This window comes from Canis lupus, chromosome 28 (genome assembly GCF_003254725.2).
Source record: "Canis lupus dingo isolate Sandy chromosome 28, ASM325472v2, whole genome shotgun sequence".
Taxonomy (NCBI): domain Eukaryota; kingdom Metazoa; phylum Chordata; class Mammalia; order Carnivora; family Canidae; genus Canis; species Canis lupus.
Window position 1 is genome coordinate 41,040,955 of NC_064270.1, and position 13,428 is coordinate 41,054,382.

General features: G+C 69.3%; 1 protein-coding gene across 1 annotated transcript; it reads right to left on the reverse strand.

The window, feature by feature from the left end:
• Window positions 1-1,795: 1,795 nt before the first annotated feature.
• Window positions 1,796-12,915, reverse strand: ADAM8 (ADAM metallopeptidase domain 8). The gene is made up of 24 exons (XM_049103171.1): window positions 11,556-12,915; window positions 10,670-10,773; window positions 9,899-9,975; window positions 9,658-9,736; window positions 9,489-9,565; window positions 8,996-9,179; window positions 8,605-8,667; window positions 8,419-8,487; window positions 8,153-8,322; window positions 7,770-7,851; window positions 7,468-7,619; window positions 7,210-7,387; window positions 6,989-7,078; window positions 6,683-6,872; window positions 6,512-6,593; window positions 6,006-6,168; window positions 5,506-5,583; window positions 4,809-4,893; window positions 4,522-4,630; window positions 3,945-4,104; window positions 3,471-3,536; window positions 3,224-3,274; window positions 2,421-2,498; window positions 1,796-2,189 (listed from the first exon to the last, which is right to left on the reverse strand). The coding sequence occupies exons 1-24, from the start codon at window positions 11,596-11,598 to the stop codon at window positions 2,139-2,141; spliced, it is 2,481 nt and encodes an 826-aa protein (XP_048959128.1). The 5' UTR covers window positions 11,599-12,915; the 3' UTR covers window positions 1,796-2,138.
• Window positions 12,916-13,428: the final 513 nt, after the last annotated feature.

The following is a 13,428-nucleotide window of genomic DNA, read 5'->3' on the forward strand; positions in this document are numbered from 1 at the left end:
GCACGTGCTCAGCCTGCTTCCAAGAGTCAGCAGCCCACGAGGACGGCTGCCCCGCGCCCCCCCGCCCCGCCTCAGCACAACGTCCCCTGCGGGAAGCACAGGCCCAGACAATGCCCCGGGCTGAGAGGGGGCAACGGTGCGTCTGCCCCAAACCCCCAAGAGAAGTGAGTGGTGCGAGGGCCTCACCCCTCGGACCCTGTCCCTCCAGGCACCTGGGTACTACCGGCAAGCGCGGAGGTGGTGAGGTCTGCCCACGGCCTGTCGGCACTGGCACCGTGGGGTCCCGGGCCCTGCGAGGATTTTAAAGGGTGCACAGTGAGGGGCGGCCAGCAAGGGGCGGGCACCGGCCCATCACTCCTGCTGCCAACACACCTGCCTGCGTTTCTAGTCACAGCCTCGGGTGGGGGGACAAACGGGACGGGAGACAGCCCGGCCCGGCCCAGCCTGGCAGTGGATGTTCGGCACAGAGTCTGCACGGCCCTGGGGCGGGCGGGTCAGGCCCGGGAAGGGCCAAGGGCTGGGGCTGCGCTGCCGTCTGCAGCCCAGGGCTTCAGCCCACCTCCCGTCGCGGCAGGGAGCCACATCCCAGCATGACCAACGCAGCAGGGTCAGAGGTCGTAGGCCCGCAGGCCCGTCCCCGCAGGCCCGGGCCCCAGAGCCCCCCGGGACAGCCTGAGGAACGCAGGGGCCCTGACCCTGCTCCCCACTGCAGCCCCGATGCAGTCCTGGGTCCCGCGCACGTCATCCTGCTGTCACTTCCTCAGGGTCCCCGTCCTTGCCCGCCAGGGCCGCTGCTTAGGCTCTTAGGCCGGTCCTCCCAGCGGAAGGGCCCGCTCACTGCCCGGCCTCTGTGCCCCAGAACGACGGCTGGGCCGGCGGGTGAGCGCCGTGGTCAGCTCGGGCTGGACTGGGACTGGCGCCCTGGCCCTGGCCGCTGCAGGGAGCCGGGAGGCTGCAGGGCCAGCGGGCCAGGGAGGGGGCGCCCTGCCTCGAGGACGCTCCAGGTCTGTGCTGCAGGCGGACGTGCTTGTGCAGGTCAACGGGCCGCGAGCATCACCGCAGCGGCAGGGGTGCGAGCTCAGCGCGGCGCGGAGCCTGGCATCCACCCCGCTTCCACCCGGGGCAGCGCCCGCGACCCCTGGGCAGAGGGGGCCGGAGACCCAGCGCGGCGTGGGCGCCCCGGGGGAGGAGCGGCTGCGGGGGAGCCCGGGCTGCGCCACCGCAGGGAGGCCGCGAGCCGGGCCGCCGGGTCTGACCGCCGGGCGCCCCCTGCGGCCGGGAGCGAGCGCCCTCGCCGCCGTCGCTGAGGTCCCGGGCCCGGTGGTGCTGCGGGCGGTGAGCGGGAGCCCGTCCAGCCGGGCGCGGAGGCCGCGGAGGGCGCGGAGGGCGCGGAGGGCGCCGGGCGGCGGCGGCGGCGGCGGGGACTGCGCGCTCTGCCTGGAGGAGCCCGGCATGGAACGCGCCGGGCTGTTGGGGCCGTTGCCGGGAGACGGCGCCCGCAGAGCCCTGGGAGCCGGAAGGGGCGGGGCGACGGGCCGGGCTGTTGGGGCCGTTGCCGGGAGACGGCGCCCGCAGAGCCCCGGGAGCCGGAAGGGGCGGGGCGACGGGCCGGGCTGTTGGGGCCGTTGCCGGGAGACGGCGCCCGGAAGGGGCGGGACCGCCAGCCGTTCCCTCGGGCCCCGGGGCCGCCGCCTCCGGGCGGGGGAGGGGCCCTGCTCGAGCCCGGGCGGGAAGGAGCGAGTTGACGAGCTCGAGCTCCGCGCCGCGTAGCACACTCTTCCATCACACTCTTCCATCACACTCTTCCATCGATTTAATGACAATCTCCCATTACTTAGAACTTGATCAATAACTTAATCAGAAAATATTTTTCAATGCAGTTTCAGCCTGGCCGCAGGTGCCCCTGGAGGGAGGGCCGGGTCCCGAGTAGGGGTGCAGCAGGGGCGCGGCCGGGGTCCCGGGTAGGGGTGCAGCAGGGGCGCGGCCGGGGTCCCGGGTAGGGGTGCAGCAGAGACGCGGCCGGTCCCGCCCCGGCTCTTCCGTTAGCACCTCTCCGGGCTGACCTGCCCAGGGACGGGGCGGGGGCCCAGGCCGGGCGAGGCCCCTTCAGCAGACGCAGCAGCTCCGGCTCAGGCCCATCACCTCCTCTGCACCCGGGGCTTCAGAGCAACCTTGGGAGGACCCCCGCCCTGGGAGGAGGAGAGAGCCGGTGATGCTAACATGCATGTGCTCCCAGGAGCCACTTTAAAGCCTCTGGAAATGTGGGTCACGGCTCAGCAACAGGTGTCACCCATGTCCCCAGCGAGGCCATGTTAAAGCTGGCGGACGGTGAGTGTCCCCCACTCACTGGTAAGACGACCTTACCACCCCCGGTACCCCCCAGTCAGCCCGGGAGACCCAGCGCCCTGGGAGAGCCTTACCTGCGAGGCACCAGGGTTGGCAGCTCCAGCCCCGGGCTTGACGGGGGGCACCGGGGGTGGTAAGGTCGTCTTCACAACCTGGAGGACAGACCACGACACTCAGACACCGTCTCAAGCCAACCTGCGTCTGGAACAGGCTCTGCTCCTGGCCACCCCGCAGGCTTCTCAACAAGGTGCCCCCAACACACTCCCCAGCCCCTGGCTGCGCCAGGGACAGAACCGAACCCCATTCAGGGGCCTATCCCCCGACCTACCTCACTGCCCCACTCCAGTGTTTCCCAAGAAAAGCTCTTAAATGGCCAGAATGTGGGTCTTTGGAAGTTCAAGAGCCAGGAATTAACTACTGAACTTTGCATGTTTGTATTTCAGGCTTGGGGGGGGGGGGCCAGGGAAGGCCCACTCCTGGGCACTGGCCACCCCACCCCTGCCCCAGGGAAGGCCCTCGGTGTGCACAGCTCCCTTGTAGCCTTGACTGCCACCACCACTCATTGGCCAGACCCCTTTCTGCCCCGTGGTCCCCATTTGTCCTGTCAAAGTCCCTCCTAACCCTATTTTTGCAGCTTTTCAGTACGTCTAAAATGAGTTTAGGGCCTCCAGACACAGGCAGACCCTGGAGGTCACAGAGGAAGGAGTCATCTGCTGAGCATCTCTCAAAGCATCTCTAGAAATCAGGCCCAAAGGGAAGCAGAGGACTTCATGATGGAGGAGCCGCACACACAGCAGGGTCTGGAGGGGCCCCACAGCCATAGAGGGGCCCAGGCGCAGGGGTGGGGGGAGTCTCCCAAGTGGCCGAGGCTTCTCACCTGCTTGGGCTTCAGCTCAGGGAGGGGTGCGGCAGGAGGAGCAGGCCTGGGCTAGTGGGAGGGAGGAGAGCAGTCAGGCCCCCTGGGCACCCGGGTTTCTTTAGCACCATCGACCAGCCCAGCCGATGGGGCAGCTGCTGCCCTGGGGTCCCCGGCTCAACACATCCAGCCCCCAGCCCCTGCACTCCCCACCTCAGACCCACTGGGAACCCCCGATGGCCTGGCTGCCGGGCCCCCTGCGGCTCACCTGCTGTGGGGGCGGCCGGGTGTACACAGGAACCGTGAAGGCAGGGCTGCCCAAGGTGGCTGAAGGCTGCGGGGAGCAGGGGAAAGAGCCTGGGTCTCACAGGGAGCAGCGCCCCCAGCTCGGGACTCAAGGTTCCCTCCCTCCCAGGAAGAATAAAGTGCGTGCAATGCACTGCCCCGCCCCACTGCCCAGCAGGGCCCAGCCCAGGTGCGACCCCCACACACCCTCCCTCAGCCTTGTGGAGGGGGCTCAGGTGCTGGGCAGCAACAGAGGGCGTCTGGGTCTTAACACCTCCCGACTGACCCCGCAGAGGCCGAGAGCCTCCGGACCAGGTTCAAGCTCCCGTCCTGTCCCTGGCTCCTGTGAGTTCTCAGACAGTCCACCCCAAAGCCTGCTTCTGCCTCCCTGGGGCAGCCCTAAGCTGCTGGCGGGATGGCCCAGGGATGGCCCAGGGAGCGGGGATGCTGTGCTTACAGCGAAGTGTGGCTGCTTAGGGGTCGCCGCGGAGGCCATGGGCCTGGCAGGCTGGCAGGGGTGGATGGTGGGGCCCGGAGCCCCACCCTTGGCCGGCACGCCTTGCCCCTCGTGGAACAGAGGGTTGGACAGCCCCTTGGCAGTTGTGGGCGCTGCACTCCTGGGGAGAAAGCACAGCTGGTCAGTGTGTCCTGGCCTGGGGCTCTGGGCCAGGGACTCAGGGGCTCCCATGTGTGTCCCTCAACCAGCAAGATGGGGCAAGGTCCCGAGGCAGCTCCGAGGCGGCGGCCCACCGTGCGCGGTGGAGAGCCGCTCCTGCAGAGCCCCCATCTTCTCAGGTGTTCTGGCACCGACTCGGGTGTGGACGGAGGAGCTCTGTCTGGGTTCACCACCTCTGCCTGTCACCAGCGCCTGTCACCAGCGCTTGTCACCTGCGCCCCGCCCCGCTCAGTGAGAGGCAGAGGCCCCGAGGCTGCCTCTCTTCATCCTCCCGCAGCAGCAGGGCATTTCCCAACTGTGTGGGCACGGGAAGTGCTCCTTGCACGTGATGGTATTTTGCAACCCGCAGCCGACTCACCTCCTACAGCTGGGGATCCAGCCCTTCCGGTAGAGGAGCATGGCCACCAGGAGCGCCAGAGCCAGCAGCAGCACGAACATCAGCACGCCCACCAGAAGGTCCCTGGACCCTGTGCGGCGTGGGAGGCCAGGTGTCAGAGAGCCCCGAGTCGAGGACTGCAAACCCAAATCCTTAGCAGTGCCCCGAGGGGCCTGGGGGCACAGGGTGTCCTCCACCCTGCCCGGTGCTCTGAGGGAGGACCCCATCAGGCTGTGTAGGCATGAAGGCCCCAGGGCGGCCGGGCCCACCTGTGTGCCTTTGCGGCAGCAGCTCTGTGCAGTAGGGTGGCGCCCAGCCCGGGTGGCAGTGGCACTCGTCCTTGTGGTTGCACACCTGGGGGTGAGTGGGGGTCAGGGCCCGGCCTGACCGGTGGGGCCCTGGGACAGGCCGTAGGGTCTGCTGAGGGGCACCCCTACCCCCTGGACCTCCACACCCCATCCGCTGCACCGCCCAGGGCCCAGCAGGCCAGGCCCCAGGCCAGAGAGGGGCTCTGCTGTGGCCCCGCCGATGGAGCACAGACCCGGCTCCCCCGTGGGGCTGCCATAACCAAGGGCTACGTCAAAGGTGCTGACGGCAAGGCGAGCACGTAAGGCCCGCAGGGCACACCCCAGCCCCTGCCGTTCCGAGCTCTCAGGGGCCGACTGTCCCCGCATCACCTCACGAGTTATTGGTTATCAAGAGCTGATCGCGCTAGTCCATGTTCCAGATTGTTTCAAGCCTGCGCAGCCTGTGCCCATGTGTCCACCGGCACCACTGCCCTGGGCCTCCGTGCTCACCGGGGACGCCCAGTCCCCCCAGTTCCAGCCAGCAGGCCCAGCTGGGCTTCTCGCACGCCCCCAGGGCGCTGGCTCTGCCCCTGCCAAGCCTGGGCTCGCCTCCAGCCCGGCCCACCAGTCTCCTTCAGCCCCAGGGGGCGGGGGGCGGGACCTCCCCCGGCTCACGTACCCCATGGTTGTTGCACTGGGCGGAGCAGTTCCTGGATCTGTAAACTTGCAGCTGCTGGCAGAGTCCTTTCCAGCAAATCTGGGGGGCAGCAGGGGGCTCCTTAGGCAGACGTTCCAGACCCACCTCCACCGGCAGCTGAAGCCGACCATGGCCACCGCCTCCAGGGCCGCCCGGTCCCCGCTCCGTCTGCTGGCCAGCCAGCCCACCGCCGTGCCCGGGGCCAGAGGCCTGGCCTCCGCCATGCCCAGGGGTGTGGAATGCAGGGCAGAAGGGTCTTCAAGCCCCGGGAACTAAGGGCGGGGTTTCCGGAGCCCCCCACCCCCCCGCCCCTACTGAGTCTCTACTGGGAACATAGAGGAATCTGTGTGCACGGCCCTTGGACCAGGGGCTCGCCCACGAGGAACGTGCATCTAGGACCTGGAGGTCCAGCAGCCTGACCGCCTCATAGGACACGTCCAGGCCCACGTCTGGGTCACAGCCAGCCGATGCCCTGTCCTCACCCTGTCCTCGCCGCACCGGGTGCCCTCAGGCACTGGCTCATACTGAGCACCTCCCTCCAGGACGAGAGCCTGGCAGGTGCCTGTGGGGAAGGTCATGGCGCAGGAACTCCGTTCCAGAGGCTTCTGTCCTCCCTCACAGTAAAGGATGCCACACTTGTTGACTCTGTGGAGAGAAGCATGCCATGCCACCAGCCCTGCTGGGTCTGCTGCCTGGGGCATGTGGACCCCCCCTTTGGAGGACCCGGAGGGCTACACAAAACGGGGCCCAGAGCCCTGGGACAGGCTATAGGGTCTGCTGAGGGGCATCCCTGCCCCAGGCCCAGCCCCAGGGATGCAACCCTCCCTCCCACGAGGGCAGATGCTCAGGCCTGGGGGTTCTGGGGGCAGGTGGACCTCCTGGAGAGCCCCTGCTCCCCCCGATTCAGGGCAGCCTCTTGGGCAGCCCCACACACAGGGACAGCCTGTGGCCCTGGACCCAGGGGAGCCAGCCACAGATGAGCACTTACCTGCTGAAGTCAGGAAGGGAACTGCCCTTGCAGCCTGGAGAGAGTCTGTAGGCGTAGCATGTCTCTATGGCAACCCGGGAGCCTGTGGGGGCCAGGAGGTCAGTCCCCCAGCTTGGGACGCGCAGCCCCCTGCAGGCCTGCGGGTCCACGGCCGGAGCGCACAGGCCTCACCTGTCCCCCACAAGTCCTGGCACCTCTGGGTCAGCGAGGGACAGACCCCGTTGTAGCAGTAGCCTCCTGGGCAGGGCGTGCCATTCTCCTGGAAGACGTCCTCCGGGCACGCTGGCTGCTGGCCATCACAGTACTCCTCAAGGTCACACGCATCCTTTGTGGGGCGGCACAGCTCACCGGCAGGGGTCACCTGCGCAGCGGAGCAAAGCTCACGTGGGGAACGCAGGCCCCCACAGACCCACGCTTGCCCTGCTGTGGGCCATGTCCTCGGCCCCCTCACCCCGTGGCCGGGGGCGCCGCACTCACCCTGCACTCACGGCAGCAGGCGCCCTGCGCACACTCGGCCCCCGCAGCCAGCCGGCAGGTGGTGGCGTTGCAGCAGGGGTTCTGACAGGCCTGGGGAGTGGGGCAGGGCCCCGCAGAGATGGGAGTGGGCTCCGGGCTGACCCGGGACCGCCCTCCAGAGGCCCCCGCGGCTGGTTACGGGGGTCAGAGCACGCGGATGGGCGGGCGCCCTCGTCCTGTACCTGGGGCGGGCCGCAGTCGCACTGCTCCCCACGCTCCAGAAACCGGTTCCCACACACGGGGTCGCCCACCAGCCGGTCGGGGTCCGGGGCGTTGGCCAGGCAGGCCGTCCGTGGCTTCTCCATGAAAACCTCCAGGTCCGTGCGGCTGCAGTGGCTGAACATCTTAGGGAACTCGGTGCTGGGGGTGCAGGGTGGTGCCTGTCAGGGGGTGGTGGGGGCGCCCAGGCAGCCCGCCCTGCGCACAGCCCCTGGCCTCACCCGATGCTGGCCGCCATGACACAGCCGCCGCCCTCCTGGGGCACCGGGCAGTAGCAGCCTTGAATGTTGTCATCGTGGTCCATGCCCAGGTTGTGGCCCATCTCGTGGGCCATGGTGGACGCCACGCCGACGGGGTTCCCTAGGCTGTGGTCCTAAGGGAGAGGCGGCGGGGGCTGATGCGTCCCGCCCGCCGCCCGCCCCCACCCGGGCTGGGCACTGCCCCCCAACACCTCCTAAAGCATCAGCGCGTCCTCCAGGGGAGGCAGGTGCGCTGACCCTCCTCGCCCAGACCCCCTCCGCACCTGGTTCACAGCCCCAGAGTCCCGGGAGCACATGGCCGACACCTTGGCCAGTCCCACGGTGGTCCCGGTGAAGTCGACCCCCCTGAAACAGCAGTGCCCCAATGTGGACGCCCCGAAAACTGCCTCCCTCCCTGGGTTAGGGTCTGGGCTCTGCGCCTGGCACCGAGCACCCAGCACGCCCCGCCCACTGCCGGCCTTGCCCCGCCCACGCCCCGCCCACGCCCGGCGCCCCGCCCACTGCCGACCTTGCCCCGCCCCCGCCCGGCGCCCCGCCCACTGCCGGCCACGCCCCGCCCCCGCCCCCCCACTGCCGAGCCGGGGATGGGGGCGCCCTCCGCTCTGCGCCCAGGCACCTCCCCGTGCCCCCCCCCCCGCCCACGTACGTGATGAGCTGTGCGTTGTCGTGCTGGTGCCGCCCCACCAGGTTCTCCACCCGCCACCGGAGGAAGTTCTCCAGGGTGGTGTCGGGGTTGGAGCTCACATGAATCTCGTCCCGATGGTTCCAGATCTGCAGGCCCACCAGGAAGACCCGGAAATCGAGCTCCTGGTAGAGCTGGGAGGGCAGGGAGAGCGCGCGGTCAGGCTCAGGGACAGCGGAGCCCCTGCCACACCCCCCTCCGCCCCGTCCCTCGGGGGAAGCAGCGCCCACCTTGTCCACGTGGTTCACGACCTCCAGCACCCGGCTGCGCACAGCGGCCCTGCTCCCCAGCTTCTGGAACTGCAGGGCGGGGGACCCTCAGGGGCCGGTGTCCCATGGCCTGCCCCCCCACCCTCCACGGCCTGCCCCCCACGGCCTGGCCCCCATGGCCTACCCCCCCCCCCCGCCCCCCACTACCTCTGTGCTGTCCACCACCACATACAGCTCCACGTAGCGGGTGTCTCGGGCCAGTGGCCAGTTCTGGGGACACAAGAAACTGGTCAGCGGCCCCAGCCACAGTCCCCCTGGCCCGGGCCGGGTTTTCACACAGTGACCTGTGCTCGGGTCCTGTGGCGGGCACCCTGCTCAGGACTGGGGGTGCCCACCCAGAGGCTCCAGCACGGGCTCACGAGCGACTTCTGTAGCCGCCGGCGAAGCCAGGCCCATCGGCCACAGGGACCACACGGAGACGCCCAGGCCGTGGGACTGGGGACGGCAGGTAGAAGCCCCCTGAGCCGGGCACAGGGGCAGTCGGGATGCGGGGTCCCAGTGCCCAGGGGTGGGGAAGCGGGCCCAGGCCTGCCCTCACCCGGGGCCGGAAGGCCGCTGACACCCGAGGCCCCAAGGCCTTCTCCAGGCTGCTGTTGCTGACCCCGCAGGTCCCGGCCTTCTGCAGCAGGTGCTCCGCTCGGTACAGCGCGTGCTGCACCTCTTCACCGCCCCCCTCCAGCGGCTCGATGAGGTGCACGGTGGAGCCAGCCCGGAAGAAGCCCCTGAGGGCAGAGGGGAGCCAGGGGCTGAGTCAGCATGTGTGCCCGCCCCAAGGGCAGGGGGCTCCTCTGGGGGCTCCCCCCACGCTGGGAGGGTCGGTGAGGGGCACACGGCAGGGTGGGGAGGGGCATCCGGCCCAGGGAGCCTGCAGCCTGGGACCTGTGACGCCAGCGACTGGTGCCAGGTGCCAGCAATGGTGACGCCAGCGGCAGGAAGGTCGCCACGCCCAGCCGGGCCCTCCTCCCTCCTGACCCCCCCAGCTTCTCTAGAGCGGTGGGGGCGCCAGGCCTCCCCCGGTGTGCGGCACCCACCTGAGGCCCGCACAGGTGCTGAGGCTGGCGGCAGAGTCCTCCTGGCCCTCCACGTGGCCCTGGTAGAAGCAGTGATCCTTGCGGGAGGGAGGGGGCGTGAGGGGGTGTGAGCGGGCACAGCTGGGTCCCCCTCTGCCCGCCTCCCGGAGGGCAGCCCCGGGGCTCATACCTGCCTTTGTACCTGCTCCACCACCTGGGAGCCGTTGGCAGCCCTGTAGGTCTCAGTGTAGCCCGAGCCCACCAGGTCCCTGGAAAAAAGAGCCACTGTGATGCCTTGGGCCCCCCTGTCTCCCCCAGAAGCTGCCGCGGTCATGGAGGAGAGGCCGGGCCAGGAGCCACATGCCTAGGACCTGAGGATGCTGGGGGGCAGGGGTGGGACCAGCCTGGGGTGCTGCGACCCCTCCACTCACCTGTTCTTCCGCAAGTGCAGGGTGAAGGTGTGCTCTTGGGCCCCAAGGACGTAGCTCACACTCTCTGGGTACAGGTCCTGAGCCAGGGCACAGAGAGGGGTCCAGCGTGAGGGGCCTGCCCCCTGAGATCTGAAAGCCCCTCATGGAACCCTGGGGGCGTTCAGCGTTGGGCTAGTATTAGGAAGCTGGGGCCAGGCAGGCTGGAGCTCTACCTCAGTCTCCCCATCTGGGCACACAAGTAACCACGAGGATCCCGTACCCCCGGGAGCAGGGGGAGGGGGAGACGGCGCCCCCTGGCAGCCCTGATCCAAGGTAGCAGAGGAGATGGGGGCAGGCGCCTGATGGAGCACCCCAGGGCAGTGACCTCTTGGGACAGGATGGGGCGAGGGCCCAGGGCAGTAGAAAGCTTTCCCCAGACGCTGAGGTCAGGACGGTGCTGTCCCTCACGCACCCACACCCACGTGGGTTTCAGGAATGCCCCAGGCCACCTGGCTTGGGGAATCCCAGCCCGAGGTGTGTCAGCACCCACAGGCAGGGTGAGCCATTCCCTCTGGCCCTACAGGAGGAATTTGACTAATCTAGCCAGAGAGTGAAACTGGGCCCAACCCCTCCCGAGGGCAGGGTGAGGCAGGATGCAGGGAGGGGAGGCCTGGGGGTGGAGGGAGAGGGGCAGAGGCGCCTCACCGCTGGCTGGGGCTGGGAGCTTAGCGGCACCACAGGCTCCGAGGACCCAGGACAGAGCCCCCAGGCCAGCATCCTGGGGAGACCTACCAGGTGGGAGGGCAGGGCTCGGCGGGCTCGGGGCGCTGGCAGACGTCGGGGCCACACCACCTCGTACTGCTCCACATGGGGCAGGGGGGGCCTGGGGGCGGCCACTGCAGGAGAGAAGGGGCTCAGCGGGCCTCCTGGGGCGTCCCGGGAGACCTGGCTCCCCTGCCCAGGTGGGGCCCAGCGGGCTGCCGCGGACGGCTCCTCCCCCAGGCCTCAGGCTGACCCTCCTGGGGCCCGGGGGTAGGTCTGGCCATCCTGCCCGTCCCAGCGTACCCCGTAACTGCACCCACCTGAGGAGCCCCTGGGCCTGCCTGGATCCAGGGCTCCTGGGGACCCCACCACAAACGGGCCTGGGAGTGGGGGGAGGACCGGAGCTGGAGCTTCCTCCACAAGTCACTCTGCGAGACTCAAGACTCTACTTGGTCTCTCTTAGGGTGTTAACCGGAGTGTCTCCCACCATCACCGCCCACCCCGGGAGAATGGGCCCCCTCCAGCCTGGAGCTGGGAGCCACGGAAGCCAGCCCAGAAAGCTCCCGGCAGCAGCGGCCGCGGGACCGAGGAGGGTCCCCACGTGGCTAGACCACCCCTCTCCCTCCCTCTCCTGCCTGCCCCCAGCTTCAGGTCACTGCTCCCCAGGCTGGGGGCTCTGGGCGGAGGGGGCAGTCACCCCAAGGTTCCGGGGGAGAGGAGTCGCCACCCGACCAGCGCTGGAGAAATGCCCCAGGCGGCTTCTCCCCAGTTCCCCTTTGAAGTTCCGTCTGCCACCTTGGGCCCTGCCGGTGACGGCTCCCTGCTGCGCGCCCCACCCGCCGCTGACCCAGAGCTGGGTGCCGGAGGCCAGGGGACCTGCCCGCGCCCAGGACGCCGGCCCCTCGCCCGCACTCACCTTGCAGACACAGCGCGAGCAGCTGGAGCCCCAGGCGGCGCATGGCCCGGGCCGGCCGCTCCGGGCGCACGGTGGGGATCCGGGGCCGAGACCGGGGGGAGCGCGTGGATCCGGGGCCGGGACGTGAGCGCTCCGGGCTCACGGTCGGGATCCACGGCCGGGACCGGGAGGAGCGTGGGGTTCCAGAGGCTGGGACGTGAGCGTGCTCCGGGCTCACGGTGGGGATCCGGGGCCGGGACCGGGGGGAGCGCGGGGATCCGGGGCCAGGACGGGGGCGTGCTCCGGGCACACGGCGGGGATCCGGGGCCGGGACAGGACCTGAGCGCCGTGTGTGGGATCCAGGTTCCAGGGACGCTGTGCTGGCGGGAGGCGGCTCTGTGCTGGGGACTAGGTCCCGCCTCGGTGCCCCGCCCCGAGACGAGCCCCCGGCCCAGAGCTTATCAGCTTACCGGCCCCTCCGACGCCGGGAGGGGCGGGGCTTGGGGCCCACGGGGTGGGGCTCGCTCTCAGGGTTCACTGCGTCCCTCCTGGGCCCCTGGGGACTCCTGATCGGCGCCTGGCGTCCAGCACGGGGTGGGGGGAGGATAGAATGAACTGACGGGGTGGCGGACAGACTAAGCCCGGCCCCTCCTTGCAAGCCTGCGCCCTGCCCCATGCAGGTGAGGAGGCACAGGGTCGCCCTCAGGCCTGCTGGCCCAGTGGCCGCCAGGGGCTTGGGCGCGGCTGTGGGTGGTCGCAGGGGGTGTTCAGGTGCGGATGCGCCCTCACTTCCAAGGGAACAGAAAGCTGCTCACACAGCACCCCGAGCCTCTTCCTGCCCTGCGGGAAGGCAGCTGCCGCGCACCCTGGCTTCTCTGGTGGGTCCCTGTCACCTGGGCTCCCTGACCTCCTAAAGCTGAATCTCCACGGTGCGAGGCGCCCAAGCCGTGCTCTGGACATGCTCCCTGGGGTGACGGCACATCAGGTGTGAGCGTGTGCTGGCCAGAGGTCAAAGTTTAGCAGACCGGCATTTCCCCCAAAGCAAATCGCATAAAAAAAAAGGCAGGAGGGGCTTGCAGACTTTGAGCAGCCCGAGCAAGGTGACAGGCTAGAGGCGGTCTGGACGCATGGGCCCTCCCGGCGCTGACACACCACTTCCCCTTTCCAACAAGGTATGGGAGCCCCCGCCTTCCCAGCGATCTTGATCTCATTTCCTTCCTTGTCTGTCGCAATTATCTAAGAAAAAGTCAAAGGCAAAGCCCTGTATCAGCAAAACCCAAAGCCGCTGTGGATGCACCAGCGCCCCAGGCAGCTGACCAGGCCGCCACGTGCAGCTGACGCCAACAGCCAGGAGCAGCACGGCCTCCTCCCAGGACGCAGGACCCCACACAGCCCACAGAACACGCCTCGTCCCCCTTCCCGCCCTCCCCACCTGCAGCTCCCAGGCACCAGGCTTGCCCCAAGCCGAGAGCCAGGGGCTGCTCTGCTCTCAGTGCGAGGTTTGCACGTCGGGCTCTGCGCCTTCAGCCCACAGGCCACCCCCGGGCACGCTGCAGATTGGAAGAGGAAGCAGTCTGGCTTGCAGGGGGAGCTGCGGCCAGGCTGCAGGTGCCCACACCCCTGCCGTGAGGGGGGACCCAGCCTCCAAGAACCTGCTTCTCATTCCTCCTTGCCTGCCAGGACTCCCCCACCCCCAAACAGGTGGTCAGAGCTGAACTGGGACAGTGACACAGGACCTCTGGCAGGTGGGCAGCATGGCGGGAGCACCAGAGCAGGGGGGTCCCAGCTGTGGGGCAGGATGGGGTCAGGTCCCAGCCACCACCTTGGGCGCTCCTCGGGACTCATGCGGCCGGGGCCTGCGACAGCTCGAGGACCGGGTTGCCCCCTAGTGCTG

Bases quoted from the DNA above. Each gene is read 5' to 3' on its own strand.
- ADAM8 (XM_049103171.1), bottom strand. From the start codon at position 11,598: ATGCGCCGCCTGGGGCTCCAGCTGCTCGCGCTGTGTCTGCAAG. The intron at 7,620-7,769 runs GTGCGGAGGGGG...CCTCTCCCTTAG, and splicing joins ACTCTGGGGCTGTGAACCAG to GACCACAGCCTAGGGAACCC. The intron at 4,631-4,808 runs GTGGGCCCGGCC...CACGCCGCACAG, and splicing joins GCTGCCGCAAAGGCACACAG to GGTCCAGGGACCTTCTGGTG.